This window comes from Carassius carassius, chromosome 4, assembly GCF_963082965.1.
Source record: "Carassius carassius chromosome 4, fCarCar2.1, whole genome shotgun sequence".
NCBI lineage: Eukaryota > Metazoa > Chordata > Actinopteri > Cypriniformes > Cyprinidae > Carassius > Carassius carassius.
Window position 1 is genome coordinate 39,164,474 of NC_081758.1, and position 23,860 is coordinate 39,188,333.

At 37.7% G+C, this 23,860-nt stretch overlaps 1 protein-coding gene across 1 annotated transcript in view; it reads left to right on the plus strand.

Moving 5' to 3' along the window:
* Nucleotides 1-16,466, plus strand: part of LOC132140006 (reticulon-4 receptor-like) — a 108,375-nt gene extending 91,909 nt beyond the window's left edge. Inside the window, exon 2 of the mRNA XM_059548757.1 lies at nucleotides 14,766-16,466. Within this exon, the coding sequence (XP_059404740.1) occupies nucleotides 14,766-16,183 (1,418 nt within the window). The 3' untranslated portion in view covers nucleotides 16,184-16,466. The remainder of the gene's footprint in view (nucleotides 1-14,765) is intronic.
* The last annotated feature ends 7,394 nt before the right edge of the window (nucleotides 16,467-23,860 follow it).

The following is a 23,860-nucleotide window of genomic DNA, read 5'->3' on the forward strand; positions in this document are numbered from 1 at the left end:
CAGCAGCTGCACGATGTAAACCCGAGAGTCCTGTCTTGAATCTAAAGATCTGATGCTGATTCAGTGTAGCTTGGTAGCTCAGTGCTTAGTGACTGTCATCTCTCACGGCATACTGTCTTTTAGCGCGTGTTCGAAACCCGGGCCAACACAGACGTTCTTTATTTTTTTGTTTATCCTACTAACTTCAGCCGCCAAACGGGCGATCATACAGTGAGGACAATTGCAGTAGTCAAGGCGAGCTGACATGTTATCAAGTACGCTGCTGTTTGCAGAATTACCGGACCTGCGTCCTCGCAGACATCACACTCCCGAGTCGAATGCACAAAGTCTGAACTACTGAGGATGCAAGTCCGAAATCAGTGGCTGAAGTTAGTAGGATAAACAAAAAAATAAAGAACGTCTGTGTTGGCCCGGGTTTCGAACACGCGCTAAAAGATAGTATGGCATGAGAGATGACAGTCACTAACCACTGAGCTACCAAACTACACTGAATCAAAACCAGATCTCTAGATTCAAGACAGGACTCTCGGCTTTACATCGTGCAACTGCTGAATCAAGGAAATGTGACTGTGTTAAACTTGTGGCCTGTGTTTTCCTATTATGAAAATAAACAATAGCAGAACACTGACTACATTTTATGGTTCATGATGTTAAAGAACATTTCATAACGTCTCAGACAACTGTACATTTGTGGCTACTGTGGCTTAATTATAAACACTATCGTTAACTCATATTTACCCTAGTAAAAACATGGTACATTTTAGTACGATCGTCACTTCCCAATGCAAACACGCCCAATAAAATGGCCCCACCCCTGTCACTTGATTGACAGGTTTCCGTGTAGACGTTGGAAATTCAAATGCAAAAGGTATTGCGATTCCATTTGAGTTTTGGCAGTTTACATGCACAGTGCAGAGAGAGTGAAAAGGCAAATGTGGTAATTAATATTGCTATTTAAATATGACAGGCTCATAGCTCGTAAGATATGGGAAACACAATTGCAAACGGACTTTGCATTTCCATTTTAAATTTGGCAGACACTGTGCGTTCACTTAATCGAAAATGAAAACGGTAATGCGCGATTTGCATTTGCGTTTGCGTATGTCACATTTTATGCGTCCACAAATTGAAAACGCAACTGCAAATACAATTTGCAATGCCTTTTGAATAAAGTCCGCAATATCATTCCATAGATTAATGCTCTCTACTTACTGTCAACTCCTATGACTTTTCTGGAAATTTTGTGTCAGTATATAATGTTTGTTGAATAGTTAAAGGCTTATTCTTTATTAAACTTTAATACAATAAATGTTACACAGGTTATGGTGTGTTTACACAGAAGAAGTAGTATCCCATTTACCCATAATACATTTTAAGATTGGAAATGTATTTTTAATTATATATATATATATATATGTTTATGATTTTATAAATTAGGTTTTTAAGAAGGCAATTTTATTGCTCAGATGTATCAGAGTATAGAGCTGTAGAATTGTTTTAGTATCGTGTAGTTTAGATTAATTAGTTATGGATGAATTTGAGAAATGTTTGAGTTCAGATTGATATCTTACTTGTGATCTCAGACTGTTCTAAAGAAGACATGAGATTACTTTTTTATCAGGAGAAAAAATCATTTGCTCTCAATTTCATCTCATTGACAGCTAGGAGAAACTGCTGAAATATTAAATAGATCTCATTCATGATTTCTCTTTCATATGGGTTGGCATTTTCTGTTAAGAGGAAAGAGAAGCCTTAGATCGTTTCATGCTTTCAAACATATATAAATGCTTTTTGAAAAGATGATAATGCAAACCACTGCATTTGAGACTAGATTTTCTCTCTCTAACATTTTCTATCAGCTTGTAAGTGTCAGTCTGGATTCCCAGTGTTTATCTTTTATTTTCTAGCTCCTCTTATGAAATACAGCCTGAGCAGTGACACTTGACATATCGGCCAGATGTGTCATTACATGCAAAGTCATGGAAAAGTCATGCACCCTACTTCCTCCTACAGAGAGCAGAGAAACTGGGTCTCCGCTGGCAGAATATGGATTATCCAGTTGCGTGAGTTACATAATGTACGCCCATGTTAAAAACTGACAGAATGATAAAATGCCAGCATGGCTTTAAGAAAAGCCTTTTTTGTTTGTGTATTTTAGTACGACTGTGATGCAAGCTATTTTAAATGCTGGAGAAATGTAAACCTGTTTTGTTCACAAATTTACATGGTGCGGTTGATTTTGAGCATGTAGAACAAGGGACAAATGCATTGTTTTATCGCAAGGACACAAAATAAACTGTCATGTTTTAAAGCACCACAATTAGACACAAAAGAACAACAGTTGCGTTTTCTGAAGAAACACTTGTATCTCCAGAACTGATGCTTTTCACTAAACTGTAGAAAAGCAAGGTTGTATTGCACATCTATACGGTGTTGTGTCTGTGAAGAATCTGAGCCATATCATCTGACCTACAGCTGACCACAGAGCGAGACAGCGAGACGCTCCCATTCAAACACTTAATCTCAGGAGCTCAATATTGACAGTTGACAGCTCCACGGTGCCATTCAGCTGTTTTTATCCATGAGTTCATTGAAATGTGAGAGCTCGTTGAGTCTTGTGTTAGTCTGACTGCTACGGGTGGACACAGCAAGTGAAATCTTATCACTGTGGTCATTAACATTCTAGTACAGGATGAAAAGAAGGTTAAAAAAGGGTAATGATGTGAAATATGTTTTATATAGTACATGTGTGACCAAGCACTGTTCGTTTGCTGCATCCAGTGAAAGAGCATCTAATGACTTGGAAAGTTAATGGGAACTCATTATAGGAAACGAGATTAGCGCTTTTGAAATAGGGTGTGATGTACTATATAGACATAATCTAACATTTTCAATGTAACACTCACATTGATGTCACATTAAAGTGAACATTTGCAATATTTTATATACATTATGTGACATATTTACAAGAGAAATTCTGACTTTTTTCCTCAGAATTCAGAATTTGGAGTTTATAAAAAAAGTTTCAGAATTTAAAAGTTTATATATCTTGCAATTCTGAGTTAATATCTCACAATTCTTACTTTTTTCTCAGAATTTTGAGTTTGTGTCTCGTAATTCTGACTTTCATTTCACAGTTCTGTGTTTATCTCTCGCAATTCTGACTCTTTTTCCTCAGAATTCTGAGTTTACGTCCCATCTTCTCCTGAAGGTTTTGACACCTGAACATAATGTATTCACATGCAGAATTATGATGACAAAAAAGAAAAATCAGAATTTTTAGATAAAACTTCAGAGTAAAAATGCACAATAACTCACAACTCAGGAATAAAAGCCTGAATTGTGAAAAACTTGCAGTTGCCTTGTATCATATTTTTATTCCATGGCAGCAATAAGCTTCCATAGAAAAGATATTCAACAAGGAATACAAGAATGTCATCAGGAACTGATTAGAGTTAAAAAATGTCTAAATGGCAGGTGGTTCGAAGGGAGGGATTAACATCATTTTAAATGCAAAAAACCTAAAAAATAATTAGATAACGATTCATAATAAGTTCCTGGCATGTTTAATTCCAAGATAAAAAAAAAGCTTGTGAAAAAACAAAACAAAAATGACTGTGTTTGCTGCAAGAAACCTTGACTCATTAAAAATTGAATGCTACAAGAGTGTAAAAAAGGGCCTGTTTAATAGGTTTTACTGGTCTCTAGGTAGAAGCTACACCACATGGCCTGTTACTATATGAACTGTGGGTTATGATCTCAATAATAAATGTACTAACAAGGAATACTCTGTGATGACTTCAGTGTGGGAGATGAGGACAGAAATTATTGCTGACTACAGAATAAAATGAACATATATATTTATTAAAATGAGCCTAACAAGCAAACAATTTATCTTAATTTCTCTGTCCTGTCCTCCATTTTCAGCTAGAGCCACCTTTCAGCCATTTATTTGGATCAAAGTGTTGTGTGTGTACTCAAGATAATGGCCAGTTGATGGCTCTCTTTAGATCACAGCCCGTCCTCAGTTATCTAATCATGATTAAATCCTCAGAGAAACACGCTGCCTTCTAGGAGTGTCAAATTTTGTTGCATTGAATCATTTTCCCATTATAATGAATGGTGCGCAAATCACTTCCAGCACGAACATGTGCATGTTTATATATTGGGTGAGAAAAGCCTGAATGAATGACAGCACTTTGTCCGCTGAGCCAATTTTCAATTTGCTTCCAATGTGCAACTGTTTAAACTCGCAGATGTTTTTACTCTAGACTGCATTTCGAATCACTTTGCCACCCAAAACTGAATTAGCATGTTTACCCGCAAGTCCAGGATCTCATTAAGTTAGGCACCTTAAAGATGCCACTGTCAGTCTCACTGAAGTTGGGGGATTTCCAGCTCGTATCGACTCGAAGAAAATAAATTGTTTACATTGTGATGAAAGCGGCGTGTCTGGAACGCCACTGAATGTTTTTTTCATGGGAGCGCAGGAGAAAAAGAGTGTTTTTTATTTTGACAGATCTGTCCACAGGGTTAGCTATCTGAAACTAAATGTGTCTTTGTAGTGGAGTAAATATGCTGGATCTGAGGTATCTGAAATGTATGGCTCACCACCCCGCTCTGGTTTATGTACTAATATAGCATGACGTTAAAGATGAATAAATTTGATTTGAAACCAAAAATCAAAACTCATATGCCTCAAAACCCACTTTCTACTTTAGCATGGAACCATTTGGTCAAGACAGAATCTGATACTGATTTGAGTAAAAATATGTTCAGCATAATAGATTTAGGCATGATAAAATGTATTTAAAAATAGTTAAGAGTACTAGATTATTGATATATGAAAGCATATATATATATATATATATATATATATATATATATATATATACACACACACACACAAAATAAGTTGCTAAATAAATAAATGAATGGATAAACAAACAAATAAATAAATAGAAATGTATAAAAAATAAAAATTCTAAAATTACTATAAAAAATATATGGCATGATAAATAAATAGTATAATAAATAATATAATAGTACATAAATAATACTAAAATAAAACTGTGGTAGTGATATATAAAAGTTAACAAAATGTTAGAAATGTATAATCTTTTCTTCTAGGAAAACTGTCCAAAAATATTGATGGCTCATCTTTTATAATACATGTTTAAAATGTTTAGAATGATAACGAACTACCTTCTTCTGAATAGAAATCAGGGTTATTATTGTTACCTTTGTTAAAACGATTCAAATGTTTTTGTTAACTGTAATAAATCTGAAATAAAATAAAATGTAAATATGAGATTAAAAACTTGTTTCAGTAAGTTGCCAAAGCAACATTTTTTAATTTTCGTTTAGTTTAAGTTGAAGCACTACAACTAATAAAATTTAAAACTGAAATGTAACCTAAATAACTACTCATTTATAAAAATGAAAAAAGCACATAACAAAAATAAAAAAATTATAACAAAGTATAAGCAAAAGCTATTTCAAAATATTACTAAAAAACTATAATACTACAAAAATAGTAGTAAAACAACAGCTAGCATTAGCAAGGAGCTATTAATGGTTTATGGCTCTGATTCTGCAGAGATGCAGATTGCATGCAATATAGGCTCTCTCAGGTACAATACTAATCTCTGAGTATTAAAACTATTAGTTATGACTATGCTGACTTGAAGCTTTGGGAACAGTTTTGAATATAATATGATTATAGTTGTGTTTGTGTTTATTTTGGCTTATATTCCAGGTGGAGCATGTGGGCTTGTGAGAAATGGGCTGGGAAATCATAATAGTTAGCAAGAAATGTGCATCGCATGGGTGGGAGGATGAGAAAAGGAGAGAGCTGGAAAGGGTTGTCATATAGATTCAGACTATTAATATGTTTGATATACTAATCAGATTGGGTCAAGTGTTATAGACCTGAAACCTCACTCACTCACTTTGCCTTCATTGAAAATCCATCACTTAAATAAAGCAGTCTCCGCTCTGAAACACAGTCTGGTATGAGAACAAATATTAGCTACTGAGCTCAAATTAATGATTGTTTGTTTTTAAATGTGTCATAATGTTATAGAAATGAATATTTATATTTAGCAAGGACACATTAAATAAATCAAAAGTGATAGTAGAAACATTTACTGTATAATGTTACCAAAAATGTCTATTTCAAACAAATGCTGTTCTTTTAAACTTTATATTCAAGAATCCTAGAAAAATCCAGAGTTATATAAGACACAACTTTTTTTTAAAGTTTAATGATAATAAGAATAATAACAAATGTTTCTTGAGCAGCAAAACAGCATATTATGATGATATCTGAAGGATCATGTGACACAGAAGACTGGATTAATAATGCTGAAAATGCATTTTTGCATCACAGGAATAACTTAGATTTTAAATTATATTCAAATAGAAAATGCTTATTTTGAATTGTAATAATATTTCATAATATTGTTGATTTTACTGTATTTATAAACAAATAAATGCAGCCTTGGTGAGCATAAGAGTATTCTTCTTATGACCCCAAACTAAATAAAATAAAAAAAAGATTATGGTCTTCCATTGTAAATATTTGTATATTAAATCTGGAGATAAGGAAAATCAACCTAAAATGGCTTATTTATAGTTCTCTAAGCTGCTTTTAGAAAAAAATTTTTTTTTACTTTTGTATAATGGGATTGTGTTGGCCAAAGATTTATGGTTGCATTTGCGAACTTTCAAAGTATGTTTCTGGCTTCAATAGTAAACCAAAGGGTCTGTGTGTGATTCTTTATTTATTTTTACGCAACCTGCTTGATTCTCTGTTATTCATGAACCATCTGGCAATCTTAGAGCATGTGATACAGATGGCAGACACAAATAAGTCCTGATCTGCTTCGCTTTGCTCCAGCATCAATAAAATCATCTGCATTCCACAGCTCATGCTCAATGTTCCTGCAGAAAGCTCGGGCATCTGTTCTCCTTGACCATCCATCTTCACATTTCTGTCCCAACACCTTTCACCTCTGTCACCTTTACTCTCACACAATATCTCCTCTGTCCTTTATCTTTTTCTGGTGTCCTAATCTTTTATGTCTAGAGGATGTGTGTTAAATATATTGAATGTCTTCATGATTAGACAGTATGTCTACATGTTTAGGGAAAAATTGATTTATTTATTTATTCCCTGGCTTGCTTGGTGCACTGAGATGATTTTATTTGTATTATTTTTTTTCTAAATAAATTAATACTTTTTTATTCAATAAAGAAGCATTTAATTATATATATATATATATATATATATATATATATATATATATATATATATATATATATATATTCAGCTTTGCATCACATTAATAAAGAACATTTTAATACAGTGTATATGAAAATATAAAGCAGTTATTTTAAATTGTAATATTTCACATGAGCTTGAAGCAGCTGTCTTGTAGGCTTTTTTATATTACTCCAAAAAAAATCTACTTCTCAACCTCTGGCTTTCTTACACCAGATTGATAAGTTCTATGACTGATGTAATAGTCACTCAGACAGGTCGCAATGGCATCAGAAAAGAGTCCAAATGAATTCAGAACAAAGTCAAATGAGAAAAGGGAAAAGCAGACAAAGGAGGTGAGATTATATTATGGATTTTGCCGCAAGGAGGAAAAAGTAGCAATTAGCAAAAGTATTGAGAAGAGCTGAGAGAAAAGAGCCTGCCATCAGCTACAACACCTACATCCACACCAACACTGCTGCTGCGGTTCATGATCAGATGTAGAGGAACTAGAGGCGGATCCGTTTGAACTCATGACCGTCTGGGGTTACAGGTCAATAATGCCTACCAGGTGTTTAGAAACTTGGTCCATCCATTCACACTGAGGAGAATGCTGGATAGGTACTGTTATTCCTGAACCGTTCATCCCACAAGTGCTGTTTCTGGCTGTGTGTGTAGCTCTTTATCTGCTCTGAACAGTTTGTATGATCATGTCATATCTTATATTTTTTAGGCCAACTATGAACTTTGCATCACACTGGTTCCCTTGACAAAACCCAATAGGATATAATATTTTGGATTATTGTAGAAAAAAAACTCTCTGACCAACAAAAGTTTATGATTCTTACACATTCTGTTCATCATGATAATTTCACAAATTAAAATGAGTTTAACTGTTCAGCGTGATGACGTTTCACGTCTATGACTATGACTGTTCTTAATTCTTTTTTTTTGGGGGGGGGGGCTGGCTTTCCATCTGATTAAAAATGTCTAAACAACACATATTTACTTGCGTGTAATAATATTATATAAGTTATTGTCTTACCTCATTAGAAATATGTTTTTCAAGTAAACATGTTAACCTCACTAAAGTTTGTTTGTTTTTTAAAACTAAGAAAAAAATTTAAAGAGATAATTTATTCAAGATACATTTTTGAAAATAGCTTTGTCATTTTGCTTCTCAAGTTAATGTAAAGCTTTTTTTCTAGAAAACAAGATTAAATGTGCCAAAATACAGATTAAGTTGAATATTAGGCAAATGTATATTTTTCATTGGATGACTGTTTTTGGCACAAAATTTTGATTAACCTTATGAGTGGAGCTCTTTCTTCAACATTAGAAATGAAAGTAGCATACATTTTGATAATAAATTGTATTGCTATTTTTAATTAACAAAAGTAATAAAATCTTTATCCAGGTATTCACTCCAATCTCTAAAATTGATCATTTCACTCAAATGTGGTGTCTAGTGCTGTACTTCAACAGTTAACAAAAAGTCTCGATCACATTTTTTTTTCTCCTTCTCTCTACATCTAAACTTGGCACTCAATATTAATTGGTACTTTAATTCTGCAGTTAATTGGCCTTCAGAAAGCTCACAATGAAGCGGAACCAGTGGGTGCTAAAGAGGCTTGAAATGTGGTGAATTTATTTTTATATTTAGCTCCGTGATTAAGATGTTGGCACTTTTGCTCATTTGTTTATTCAGAGGTAATGAGTCTAATTAATGTCAACTATATGGAAATGAGTAATGCTATACATTCATGTGATGCAGAGAATGATGCTGACAGGGAATGAATTGGCGGCAACTCAAATGCCCGCAAAACCTGTCAATGCAGTCCTAGGGCGGCTGGTTGCCAAAGCATTTTTATACAGTTGGTGAGGTTTTCAGGGTGGTTGTCATGGTGTTGCTAGGGAGTTCTGTGTGAATGTTTGCCCACCCACAAGTCACATTGCACTGCAGTATATATACACAAAAATATTACAATGATTATAAATCCCAAATTACAGCTAGTACTTATAATTAATAATTAGTATGTACCGTACTTAAACAAGATGATCTTGTTTTAAGGATTTTTTAAAATGAAAAACCAGAAAGAAAAAATACTGATCACACTGAAGTCACATGATTTGAGGGATTATTTATGTCAGTAATATAAACTAATGTTATTTAAAGTGACGTGACATTCAGCCAAGTATGGTGACCCATACTCAGAATTCGTGCTCTGCATTTAACCCATCCGAAGTGCACACACACAGAGCAGTGAACACACACACACACACACACACTGTGAACACACACCCGGAGCAGTGGGCAGCCATTTATGCTGCGGCACCTGGGGAGCAGTTGGGGGTTCAGTGCCTTGCTCAAGGGCACCTAAGTCGTGGTATTGAGAGCTGTGTACATTCACTCCCCCCACCCACAATTCCTGCCGGCCCGAGACTTGAACTCACAACCCTTTGATTGCAAGCCCGACTCTCTAACCATTAGGCCACGACTTCCCTAAAGGGATAGATCATCCAAAAATGAAAATTGTCATCATTTACTCAGCCTTGAGTTTAGTTTCTTTCTTCTGCTGAAGACAAAGAAGTCAGCTAATCAGCTAAACAGTTGATGGTAGCAACTGACTTCCATAGTATTCATTTATTTATTTTATTATTTATTTATTTATTTTTTTGCAAAATTTTGTTTTTATGAAGATGTTGTTATATATATATATATATACATAAAATACAATATACATAAAATACATATATATGATATTTTTAGTTAAGTATAATAACATGCAGGATGAGCTATATTGCATTAAAGCTAACAAATTGGAGTTAGTAGTTTGTTTAAATCCATCCACCATGTCCAAAACACCCCGTCGGTCTCAAGAAAGTGGCTGCTATTACTTGTCAAAACCACTTGTACGTTTGAGATAAAAATAGTGTAAATGTCGTTTACATGCTCTCCATATGCAAATCTGCAAAAGTCAGGGATTGCCACTTGTCCCCCCTGCCACTCTCCCTCTCTCTCTCTCTCTTTCTCCCTCTCTCTCTGTGCACAATTATCTCAATCCTTGTTCAGTATTCAGTATTCCTTTTGTTTTCAATACAAATAATTAAATTAGACAGTGGAGAAGTATCCTTGATTTCACCTCCCTGATTATCAATGGTTTATTCGCTATCCCGTGGCGTCTTTTATATCAGGATGAGAGCTTTTCACACAAGTGTAGAGACTAGCAGCAATCAGTGCATTTTATGCAAAGCTGAAAACACCATTTGGCTTGTCAGGTAAGCAAGAGGGTGGTCCTGAGCACGTTGAACGGTGCACTGCTAATAAGCTCGTCATTTTAGAATGCAGCTTGGCTTCTCTGCAAAATGAGTAAGTGGTCGGCTGGAGTGCTGCCGCTATTATGAGCGATTCTATTGAGTTTAGAAAAATACCAGAGCTAATGCCAAACTAATAGGTCGGTAAACATTTTGAGAATGCTACTATATAGACTGTAGGCTGCAATCCAATAAGTTGTTATGAAATGGGCTGTTGTTTCGATGGCATGACAGGATACTCGCATCCCCTTGACAGAGAAGGAGAAAAACAGAAATATAAAAAGGCAAAGCGGGGCTCCTTACTGAGATTAGAGAAAGGAGATGCATGACCTGAATACTGATGGAGACAAGGTAGAAAAACATTGAGTGCTCGTATGTAGTCCATGTTTGCCAAATGGCCTTGGCGCCCGGCAATAAAGGACATGGCTGTGACTGTCCAGGGGACGAGACAATACACTGAAATAATTGGAGTATGGTGTATGACATTTTGAGTAGCTTTACTCAGCACTAAACAGATGAAAGACACTAAGGAACCACAGGGTTAGCACGGTCGGCTACAGATGAAAAAAAGGGAGCTTTGAAAGCGGGTCTCCGCCATGCATTGTGTGGGTGGGGATAGTCCGCTAATGACTAGAAGATAAAACAGGAGGTCTGGTAGATTCATGAAACCTAACATTTCAAAGCGCAGCAATGGAATATTTTTAGCGCCAGAGAGGGTGAAAGAAAAGCACTGTGAAGCAGAAAGACAGAGAGGAAGGCTGACAGCTCACTGGTGGAAGATGACAGGAGCGGGAGAGGGAGAGGGAGGATATTTGAGGGAAAGTGTAACACAGGGATGCTGTCAAGCCTCAAGCAAGCTCCATTTAACAAGCTGCAAGATTGAGGGATGGAGAAGAATTCAGGGAGCAGTGCAGGAGCGTCCACATGCTCCTCTGCCTTCTATATGTGTATGTGGAAAATCTCACACATGGGTCTGACTATGTAAACGTGGCAGTTGATAAAACAGTTGCTGAATGTTCACAAAATTTTGAGCTATTGTCAGTCCATCATCAAGATAGATAGATAGATAGATAGATAGACTACTCAGAGAAGTAGTAATAACTTTTGACTTGCAAGGAAATCCTTAATTTGGACAAAGACATCCAGTTATTACTAGGGATAGATACCGAAACCCGGTATTAAGTGGGCCCCAGGGTTAAATTATGAACAACCGGAGTATCGATAAGCTCTGACGTATATACTTATATATTTGTCATATATATATATATATATATATATATATATATACACACACACACACACACACACACACATATATATATATATATACACACAAATTAAAAACTAGCCACATTTCGTTTAGTGCAACTTCCTTCCCTTAACAGTGGTGCGCATTTGTTCCTCCCTAAAACCCAAACTAAACGTCATGATTATCACAGTAAGTGACTGTTGTAAAATGGTGTCTTCACTGTTACTAAATTGTTTGACATGTTTGATAATAAAACATTGAAACCACAATAATCCGCACAAAAGACGCTGTCCCCCAGGCTGAAATGTTTGCGCACGATCCAATACCGACTCCAACTAGACATGCAAATTACCCTTTGGGCTTCGGGTGCACATCCAAGCAATCAAACACAGTTATGTCTTAAGTGGATGTGAACAGTTGGGAGAAAATCCGATGTCAGTATATTTTGTCTTAAAGTGACAGCAGTGACTGGCATTTGGGCCATCAATGTTAATCGAACAGCAAAAAACACAAAGAGAAAATCACTTACAGATCTCAATCTTAATAACGTTAGCTTTAACAAGCATTAATCTATCAATTCATACAGTGAAAACTACTGCAGTGTTCATTTACATTTGATTACTTTATTAGATTTCTTTTGTAGGCTATTATTTACCTAAGCAATAATGTTAATAGACTGAAAAAATTAAAGCACTGTTCGTTTCATTTGTATCTTTGTTTTACTGTATTTGTCAGTTTGTTTCTTTGTCCGTGGTCTTACTGTATGTTATCATATGTATACAAAACACAAAAACACAGATTTGTTTTATATTAATTTAATTTATTTTTCATTTCAGGATATAAAGCAATGTTAATTCAGCTCTTAAATTGTTTCACACACACACACACACACACACACACACACACAAACACACACACACACACACACACACACACACACACACACACAAAAGACATAAGAATCTATCTATCTACCATTGGTTCATCATCTCTCTCTCTCTCTCTCTCTCTCTCTTTGTATTTAAATCTATATATCTTTCTTGTTGATATTCTCAGAGGTCTTCAGAAGTATCATGTGTTGAGAACTGTTGACATCTGAAGCTCAAATTGTCCAGAGATAAATATTTACCTGCATCAATCTCTCAGTGATGTGTGATAGAGATCTCATAGACGGTCGTGTTTTATCATCTGGTCTCCTACATAATGGCTGGCCTCAAGAATGACAGAAAAAAACAGCATCTCCTATCTGAGTGCCTCACGTGGATAAAACCACCCTCAGACACATCTGTGCAACATTCATCCGAACACACACACACACACCACTGGGCTTTAGATCAGAGATGAGAGGAGGCCATCTTATCTGTAACATACCAGAACCACTTCAAGCATGTTCACACTCACCATACTCCCATGAAACTCAGATCCTAAGTCCTCCCCCTGGCCCCGTCTCACCCAACCACGCATCAAACACCCACAGCACACTTATCTTTCTCTGGACTGACTAAATGTCAACCCTTACACCAAGCAGGAATGTGATAAGCTCCATCGTTGCTATTAGCACTAGCTAATTTTGTTCAAGGCTCCCTCCAATGTTTCATCTATCGGTCCTCACAATTGGCTTTCCTGGCTTGCGTTGGCTGATGGATGGGAATGGATCCCGCGGCACAAATATTTGCTGGTAGCATTCATGCAGGCACAAGTACAGACAGGTCGTGCAAGCTGGCATTTTAGAGCTGTTTGATGTATAGAAGAGCACATTTTGTTGTGGTGTCTGAATTAAATATATGCTGTCTTAAGCTGTAATACAATCTTTTGTTTATATAGGTGAAGTAATTTCCTGGAGAGATTTACTGTAATATTTCTTTCCTTTACAATGCGCATCTTTTTTTTTTTTTCCCAGATAAGCTATATATCATTGATTATTAAATGTAAATTAAATGTACTGTAATCAATGTACTAAAATATTAATTATTATTTATTTATAAAAATGCATTTTATATTGTCGAAGAAAAAATGCATTTTGTGTTATCACTAAAAGCAAAGCAAATTATAAATTATATTTACTTTTTATTATTCTGTTTCTATTATAACATTTATACATAGTTTGTTTAACCCATATTAATGTTATATACAGTACATTACAAATGTAGCTTTAAGACATTTTTATTTAAATTGATTTGTAAATTGATACATTTATTTATTCATTTATTTATTTATTCAATTTTGTAATATCTATCATTCCAAAGCAACTGGAAAAGTTAAGATTTATTAACGTTTTTAAAATGACGTCTCTTGTGCTTATCAAGGCTGCATTTATTTATTATATATATATATATATAAATAATATTGTGAAATATTATTGAAATTTAAGATATATGTTTTATTTCGAATGTAATTTATTCTTTTGATGACAGCTGAATTTTCAGCAGCAATTACTCCAGTGTGTAGGGTCATATTGTCATTTGGTATGTTTATATCTATAATACAGAATCTGTAATTTGGAAATCAAATATATATAGATATATTCTAATAATTTCTTATGGATGTAGAAATCAGTTGTGCTGCTTAATATTTTTTTTTGTGGAAACTGATGTATTATTTTCAGTATTCTTTGTCTTTGGAAAATAGAAAGTTAGACTGTTTAACTGTTTATTGTTTATCTTTTATACATATATATATATATATATATATATATATATATATTTTAAACATTGTTAATGTCGCTTTTGAGCAATTTAATGCATCCTTGCTGATTAGAAGTGTTTAAAAAATGTGTTACATGATCACAGTTAAACATTCCCATTTTCCAGCTCATGAAAATTTGTTCAGCAGATCAACAGATTTAACAGCAAACATGAAATTATGTCTCCTGTCAAATTAAGTAGCTGATGACTTGACCTCGAACTGACCCCTTGGCTTTTTGTCTCTTCTCAACAGGTGGTCGCCTCCTCTGCCTGGTGTTATGGCTTAACCTGGTGCCGATGATGAACGGCTGCCCAGCAAAGTGTGTGTGCTACAGTGAGCCGAGGCCAACTGTGGCCTGTCAACAGCAGGGTCTGTTTTCCATTCCCACAGAGATCCCTGTCCGAAGCCAGCGAATATTCCTCCAGAGCAACAAACTGACAGTGGTCCGATCGACCAGCTTTAGTTCAGTGCATAACCTCACCGTCTTGTGGATGTACTCAAATAACATCAGCCATATTGAGGCAGGGGCCTTTTACGGATTGGAAAAACTGGAAGAGTTAGACATTGGGGACAACAGCAACCTTCGCATCATCAGTCCCACTGCGTTTCGGGGACTGACCAAGCTGCATACCCTTCACCTGCACAGGTGCGGGCTGTCCGAGCTCCCAGTGGGAGTTTTCAGAGGACTCTTCTCGCTTCAGTATCTCTACCTGCAGGATAATAACCTTCTGGTGCTCCACGAAGACACTTTCCTGGACCTGGCCAACCTAACTCACCTATTCTTACATAACAACAAGATCAAGGTGGTGACCGATCACATGTTGAGAGGTCTCACCAACCTTGACCGTTTGCTCCTGCACCAGAACCGCATCATACATGTGCAACAACGGGCTTTCAATGACCTGGGCAAGCTGACCACCTTGTTTCTCTTTTTCAACAACCTCACAATGTTGACAGGAGAGGCCATGAACCCACTGGTGTCCCTCCAGTACCTGAGACTCAATGGAAACCAATGGATTTGTGACTGTCGAGCCAGGCCGTTGTGGGACTGGTTCAAGCGCTTCAAAGGGTCCAGCTCTGAGCTGGAGTGCCACATTCCGACTTCTCTAACCGGAAAGGACCTTAAGCGACTGAAAAGTGATGATTTGGAGGGATGCGTGGACTCCCCGTCACAGGTTCAAACCAGTATCTTCAATACCAAGGCACGCTCTGGAAAGTTCCTCTCGCTTGACGATCCTCTTGGCGAAAGCATTCCCAGGTGTTGCCTTTCGGATAACGACAAATCCTCCATTATCTCCAGTAATTCCCTCCCGGATCCTTCATCGTACAACAGCCGACAGATCACCAACAATCCCCTGAAAGAGAAAGAGAACATCTCCAAGACCAAGTTTCGGGAGGTGGAGCGAACGAAAAACGACACTCGTAATAAGCAGAGTCTCAATGACGGCCCTTTGGGAACCATGTCCAACAACCTCGACCAGAGCTTGGACAAAATCAACCCAGATCTGCTAGACAATATGGAACCTTCTATAGCACCAACCAGAAAGAAAAAAAAGTGCTCCAAAAAGCCCAAATCAGACAAGTATTGTCTAAAGGCTCATGGATCCGCTGTTCAAGTATTGGCCGTTCTCTTTCTCCCCTTGTTATGGCTGTCTCTGGCTTTGTCCTAGTTCATACTCTAATCCATCAGTTTGCTCTTGACAATGACACAAAATACCGGCAGTAGCCTACGTGGACAGGCAAAAGACGATGAATAGGGGGTTACGATGTTGCCCCGCATGGTTGAGAATAAGTTGTAATGCTAAAGACGCATTAAAAGAAATGGATGCCTTTACAGAATACATGAGATCCAATGTATATAAAACTCGGTGCCCAAATGTTTGTTCTATGTACTTTTAATGTGCTGTGTTTAAGCAACACTGCAGCAAGTTCCCTATTCCCAATTCACCTCCAAAAAACTAAATAAACTAAACCAGAGTGCCGAAAGCACCCAGGAATGTTGCAGAGAAGAAATCGAAGGAAAGTGACGTTTTTGTTAAAAAATGTTTTTTTTTTCAATATTTTTTTTTTTAAGTGATACATTTGTTCTATGCTGTTTTTTATGTTTCTAAGTATTTCAGTAAAGACAAATGTTTAACTCTCCCCAAATATGTGCTATGTTTGCGTCATGACACACACTACAGGTGGCATTTTGGGAAGGAATGCTGTCTATTTGTTCACTGAAATTGCGATGGAATCATAGAAATGCATTTTATTTTGCTGGTGTACAAGCATAAATATATGACAAATAAAATATCTCATTTTTTTTACAGCTGGCTTATCATGTGACTGAAGAAACTAGCATAGATTATATTACATATAATATTATAGGTATGATGCATTATTTTTCAAACAAATTCAAAAATTTACTTATATTCTATTAAGATTGAAACCTCAAAGGCACACATTTCTGCTCATTAATGAACTTTAACATAATCAGTAATGATTCATCCATGTGTGAAGCTAAGAAAATCACAGCTTCAAGCTTGCCAAAACAACATCTTTCATAACCAAATTAATGAATGTGACACTGAATTTGAGACTACTACTGAGACCACCAGGTTTCTTTCACTTGGCACTCACCATTAAGGACTTTAAATAATATTATGATGTTTGAGAAGCATTTGTGTCTGGTGTCAGAAAAATGTGTTTAAAAATGATCAAATGTTAGTAGCAGTAAAACGTTAGGCTATGTTTGGGATAGACAATCGGCAAATACAATGCAATTATTTGAAATAACTATATCAATGCAATGACATGCATTTTAATAACCTTCTCCTAAATCTTTATATTTATTTATGCAAACTTACATTCACATTTTACATTTTTGTATTTAGCACACACTTTCTTCTAAAGTGACTTACAAAAGAGAAATTAATAAATAGTAACCTGAAAATCTCATTCAAATTTTTTTTAAAGAAAATAATATATTTTATAATACATAAATAATTAGCATAATGGATGAAGATTAAATGCCATTTGAATAAAATAATGTCAAAATTGTTTATATCAACGTGACCAAATCATATACACAGTGAATCCTAAAATATTGATGTTTAAAGGATGCTACAGTGTTTTTTCAAGTTCAACACCACAAGAACCCCATTTTCTGATATCCCATAATTACTCTTAACAGAACTGAAATATATCAGATTGTCTGGTACTTTATCATTATAAAAACCTGCAAAATAAAACATTTGCCTCCTTAACAGGATATCCCAACAGTCTAACATAATTGTTCAATTAAAATAGAAACATTGCACTATTTATTCCCAATTTAGACTGGAAATGTTGTATGATCAAACAAATTATAGGAATCCATGTTCTGTCCTCTCCCATAAACAGATGGCAGCCCATGCTGGGATTGTTTGCGGATGATGACCCATTGCTTTGTCAAATCTGGCCGGCGCTCAAGTCCTCGGCCACTGCCTTCAACTACTTGTGCGCTGCAGGAGTCTGGCATAAGAGAGTGAAGCACACTTCAGTAGGGAGAGGTTTAGCCAGCAGTCGTATGTTATACTAAACACAGTCTTGTCAGCTTACTTATGCCCCGTCTACACTCCTAGAACTAACGTACACATTATAATCAGTGAAGCTGTCTATAGCATGCACAATAAGCATTCAATGATGAACCATCTTTATTGGTTATAATGACAGAGTTCTTAGATTGCTGTGCTGCACACTTGAAATGTAGATGGCGTGTAATTATGAGAACACTTGAGGTTTAAAAAGTCAACAGTATTACATAACCCATTTTACTTACCAAAAAAAAAAAAATCTAAAGTGGCCTGTGACATCACACACATAAACACATCTATACAATTAACTATATTTTCAGTTTTCATTAACTTTTTTGTTCAACTTTCAGTTATTTTTATTTTTGTAAAATTCCTATTTAGCTTTATTTTTCTTTCAGTTGTAGTCATTCTATTCCTTCAACACACTCTTTTATTATTTCTATATAGAATAAAATGTACTCGGTTACTAACGTAACCTCGGTTCCCTGAAATACGGGAACGAGTACTGCGTCGAAGACGTGTTATTAAAACAAACCAATGGCTCGGCAGCGGTGCTGCACGAACCTATGACAGCAAAAGCCCGCCAAAGCCCGCCAAAATGGGCGGGGAATCTGGCTATATATTGGCCGCTTCGCCACAGGAATTCATGTTACTTCGACTGAAGCGACGACTGAGTCGTGCAGCCTTTTAGCATGGCAAGGAACGCAATACTGGTTCCCGTATTTCAGGGAACCAAGGTTATGTTAGTAACCGAGTATGTTCCCTTTCAATACTTCACTCGTACTGCGTCGAAGACGCTTATGGGAACCCAGTTCCATCACGCCATGCTAAGAAGGTGGGACGACCAACGCAATCATACTTGATCTGTGATACCAAGATATGACAATAGCAACTAGGAGCAGAATAAGCTCAATGAGGTTACGTCTGGCCTAGCCTGATCATCCCGTGTTCGTATCGCCTCAGTACCAAAGGGACCGAGTGCATACGAGCAGAGTTTGAGTCCAGCACGTGGTGGCTCTTTAGGTCTGACAGGAAGCTCTAGCAGGCTCGTTGAACTGCAATCATCTCGAGGCAGTTGATGTGAAGCCTGCTCTCCTCTTTTGACCATCGGCCGAAAGCGGGTTTCCCTTCGCACAGCGCGCCCCAACCTTTGTTCGACGCGTCTGTGGAGATCACTTTCCTCCTGCAAACCATACCAAGCGGGGCACCCCGTTCCATCCATTGCATGTTCCTCCAAGGGGTCAGGGCCGAAATGCAGTCACCTTGCAGTCACTCACCTTGATATTCAGGCATCCGTGACACCACGCATGAGGTGGAACACGCTGTTTCAGCCAATATTGGAAGGGGCGCATACGTAGCAGCCCGAACTCCTTCACCATTGTTGCCCTCATCGTAACTGAGTCTAACATTGTTCCCAGAAATTATATACGTTGGCTGGAGGAAAGCGAACTCTTGCCAAATTCACCCTGAGCCCCAGGCATTCCAGATGGCTGAGGAGCAAAGTTCTGTAACCCAATGCCCTGAGCTAGAACTAGCCAGTCGTTGAGGTAATTGAGAATGCGGATTCCCTTCTGCCTGAGAGGGGAGAGAGCCGCATCCACGCACTTTGTAAACATGTGAGGCGCCATAGACAGCCCAAAGGGGAGGACCTTGTATTGGTAAGCCACACCCTCGAAGGCAAATCTCAAGAAAAGCCTGTGACAGGGGGGCGATCTGGATGTTAAAATAAGTGTCTTTCAGACCCAACGAAAAGAACCAATCCCCTGAGCGTATTTTTGAGATGATTTGTTTCAACGTGATCATTTTGAAGCGCCGTCTCATGAGGGCATGGTTCAGATGAAAACGTGGTGGCCATGTTTTATTATTCCCATGACCCAATCTGATACCCTGGGAATGGCTTGCCATTGTGAGGCCCAGATGGACAGAGGTTGAATTAACTTGAGTGTTTGTCTGCCGTGGGGGGACATGGCACTCGTGAGTGTTATGTGAGGAAAACTGCTCTTTTTGTGAAGGAGTGTGTTTTTTATTTTGTGCGCTATAACAGCGCTTTGCTGGCTGGGTGCTAAAAAGGGCCCATTGTTTGCAGCAAAAACAACTTTGTCGACACCTGGAGATGGACGGCAAAACACACGGGGCAGTTTGAGGGGTGGTCCGGCCGCAGCGAGACTTAGCCCCCTCCTCTTTCTTTTCTGTAGATCAGGATGACGGCGGCAGCGCAGGGTCCAGCACTACCTTGGGCCAGGGTCCCATGCGTTTATGGAACTGAAACCATCTGGTGGCCGAGCGAGAACAGTGTCGAGGCTCGGATTTCACAGGCTGGGTAGCGGTGGTAGCCGCGGGCGCTTGCTTGGGAGGCTGACGAGTCGGCACCTGTCTGGGGTGACTGGCAGTGGCAGATGAAGCGCGTCTTGGCAGGAAGTTTCGCATCGCCTGGGATGACTTCTGTGCCTCTGTGAAGAGGCCGCTGGGGGAGATCGGCGCATCCAGGAATTGAGCTCTATCAGCATCCTTGATCTCCGTGAGGTTAAGCCACAAGTGGTGCTCCAGGACGACCAGGTTAGCCATAGAGGGCCCTATGGCCTGGGCAGTGCTCTTGGTAGCACGCAGTGCCAAGTCTGTTGCACTTCTCAGCTTCCTGAGCGTGGCGACATCTGGGCCAGACTCATCTGTGGCAGTGAGAAGTTTTGACCTGAAAGACTTCACTCGTATCCTCTCTCTTCAGCGCCATCAATCGAGGTGTAAGCTCGTCGTGGACCTCCGGGAAGAACGGGGCGGTTTGCTGACGAGGGGCTTGCTGGCGCCCCGGCAGAAACCATTCATCAAGACGGCTACGGGATGGTTCCTCTGGAGGAGACCATTCCAGACCCAGCTCATCCACTGCCCTGGAGAGAACGCGGATAAGTTCGTCGTCCTTCCCGAGTTTCGGGTGGCTGGGTTCAGATAACATCGAGGGGGCGGAGTCCGGCGAGCCCGACAGCTCCTCAGCATCTGAAGCAGCTACAGACATGCTGTCCATAGTAGTTCTTCCTCAGTCCCTCCAAACAAGACCAGATCACTCGTGGCAGCAGAGGCACATTGGTCTGGCTGAATAAAGAGGACTGGGGAATCCCCTCTGGGTGGAGAAAATGAGGCACGCGGGGGCTGAGCCGGCGTGAGCTCACTTTCATCCTGTTGCTTTAATCCTCTGCCCCGACTTTTCTTCCTTGCAAGTGAAAGTGAAAGTGAAGAAATCTGAATTCCTGTGGCGAAGCAGGCAATATATAGCCAGATTCCCCGCCCATTTTGGCGGACTTTGGCGGGCTTCGCTGCCATAGGTTCGAGCAGCACCACTGCCGAGCCATTGGTTTGTTTTAATAACACTGCAACCAATGGCCATGCAGTTTCACTGCATGATTGAGCAAGGCTTCAGTTCAGGAGAGAAAAGGAGTTTGTCCCATAAGCATCTTCGATGCAGTACAGTTTAAGTATTGAAAGGGAACACTTTGATTAATCATTTAAAATTAGTGTACCTACATCGAAGCAAAAAATTCATATTCACAGTAAATTGAAGACCTTATTCTAATTTTGATTTAAAGAAAATACTGACCAGGGATGTACAAAGGAGAGTGAATTCTTGTGATAATACATTTAATGCTGAATGCTAGATAATAATGTTAAAATAGTCAATGTATTAACGTTAAAGTGAACCATTACACATGATGTACTTTACAAAGTGCATCCACTCAGAGAGCATTATCTGAAACTCAATCCTAAAACGCTGATGTTTAAGAGAAGCTACAGGACTTTCTCTCAACTTAAACAACATGAGAAACCCCTGACACAAACTCCACAGGTTAAAGCAGAAAACACAGTCTTAAGATGTCTTAAAGACGCATCGACTTACGTTGAGTGAGGGCTGTCTTGGGAACAGTATGAGGCCTCATTTGAAGTGTTTCCTCTATTCTTTTTTAAGAGTAAAGGTCACTGGTTTTGCAGTCGCCTGTTCAGGCCATCTGACATTCTAAGATTTTCATGGCTTGTGGCTATAAATGAAATCCCAGGGTAAAAACCATCCATCCCTTATCCAAAAAAAAGAAAAGAAAAAAGGTGGGTGGGTTGTTGGGGGAATAATGGCTGCACTGGCTGTACAGAGAATTCACATCTTCCTGCAAGGTTTCTGGGTCTTCAGAAATGACATCAAAGTCCACATTTAACCTTTACCGGCACAGGAAAAACGATGTGTTGAATACTGTATATGAGGTTTATGATGGCCGTCTACATAGCGTGATAAGGAGGAAAGCGATAAGTGATGACAACGTGGAGGGGGAAGTGTCACTGTCATAATATGCAGTGGTAATTATCAGTCTTACTCTCTCCGGGCGCCGAGCTCCTCGACATGCCAAGGAGGCTACTGTATTTACATCATCTGCCCAAGGCATCTGCCGCAGCCTTGTGAGAGTATGAAATTTAGTTTATTTACACCACCCACTGTTAGTAACGCAGAATATCACTCATCACGATTCTCTGCAGGAAAATCACACACACGGCGGGCCGTTGAGAGTCCAACAATCAGATGTGTTTAGATTGGATTTTGATGTAAATGATGGTCATTTGATGTCTTTTAATCGACTTCAGCTGTTAACCTGCAGCCTGCTTTTCAAACTTAAGAATGGAAACTGCTGTAGTGTGTGAAGCCTGTGGACCACACTTGTGCTCTCTTATGGAAGAAGGCTTTTGGGAGTTTGTTGTTGCATTAAAGTCAAAAAGGAAAGAATATTTTATTTGTAATTTATTTGCATTACACAGAGCTCCTCAGTGGACATGATGATGGACAAAAATGCAATGGGAGAAAAAAATCATGCTCAGGAAACTTTTGCTCTCCCCCAAGAAACTGATTTACATGTAAAAGTTACGCATTCTCAAGAAACATTGTGTTTTTTCTCAAATAGTTTTTATTCCCCCAAGAAACTTTGCATTCTTTGACAAAAAGTATTGTACTTTTTGCTAATTAATGCAATGTTTCTCAGGAAAAAAAAAATATTTGTAGCCTAATGGAAAAGTGTTTGGGGCGAGGTTAGGGGCAACAGAGACAACAAATGAAAATGCACACACACATATATATATATATATATATATATATATATATATATATATATATATATATATATATATATATATATATATATATATATATATATATACATATATATACACACATATATATATATATATATATATACATATATATATATATATACATATGTACATATATATACATATATATACATATATATATATACACATATATACACATATATATATATACATATATATACATATATACATACATATATATACATATATACATATATATATATATATATATATATATATATATATATATATATATACACATACAAATAAGGGGTAAAAATGGAACAACAGTTTTAAAAAGTTATTTTCTTTTACTATTATTTTCAACAGGATCTGCATTTTCATGGGTTTAAATAAAGGATTTTTCTTATAAGAAAATAAAAACAACTTTGTGCATCACCAAAACCTATTTTTCACTGGTTAAAAAATAAAAGGACAAGAAACTTGATTTTCAGTCATGGAACGTCAACGAATTTGAGACAGACAATATTCTGTCTCTCAAAAAACACAATTCACAGTAGCATGTACCAGAAGCCTACAGAGGTCCAGGGAGTACACGCATTACCTCAAAACCCCACACATCTGATGTTTTGACTGCATCATCACTTTCTGAGAAGGAGAAAATGGCAGCCTGAGCAAATCAACTTGCTGTCTGCC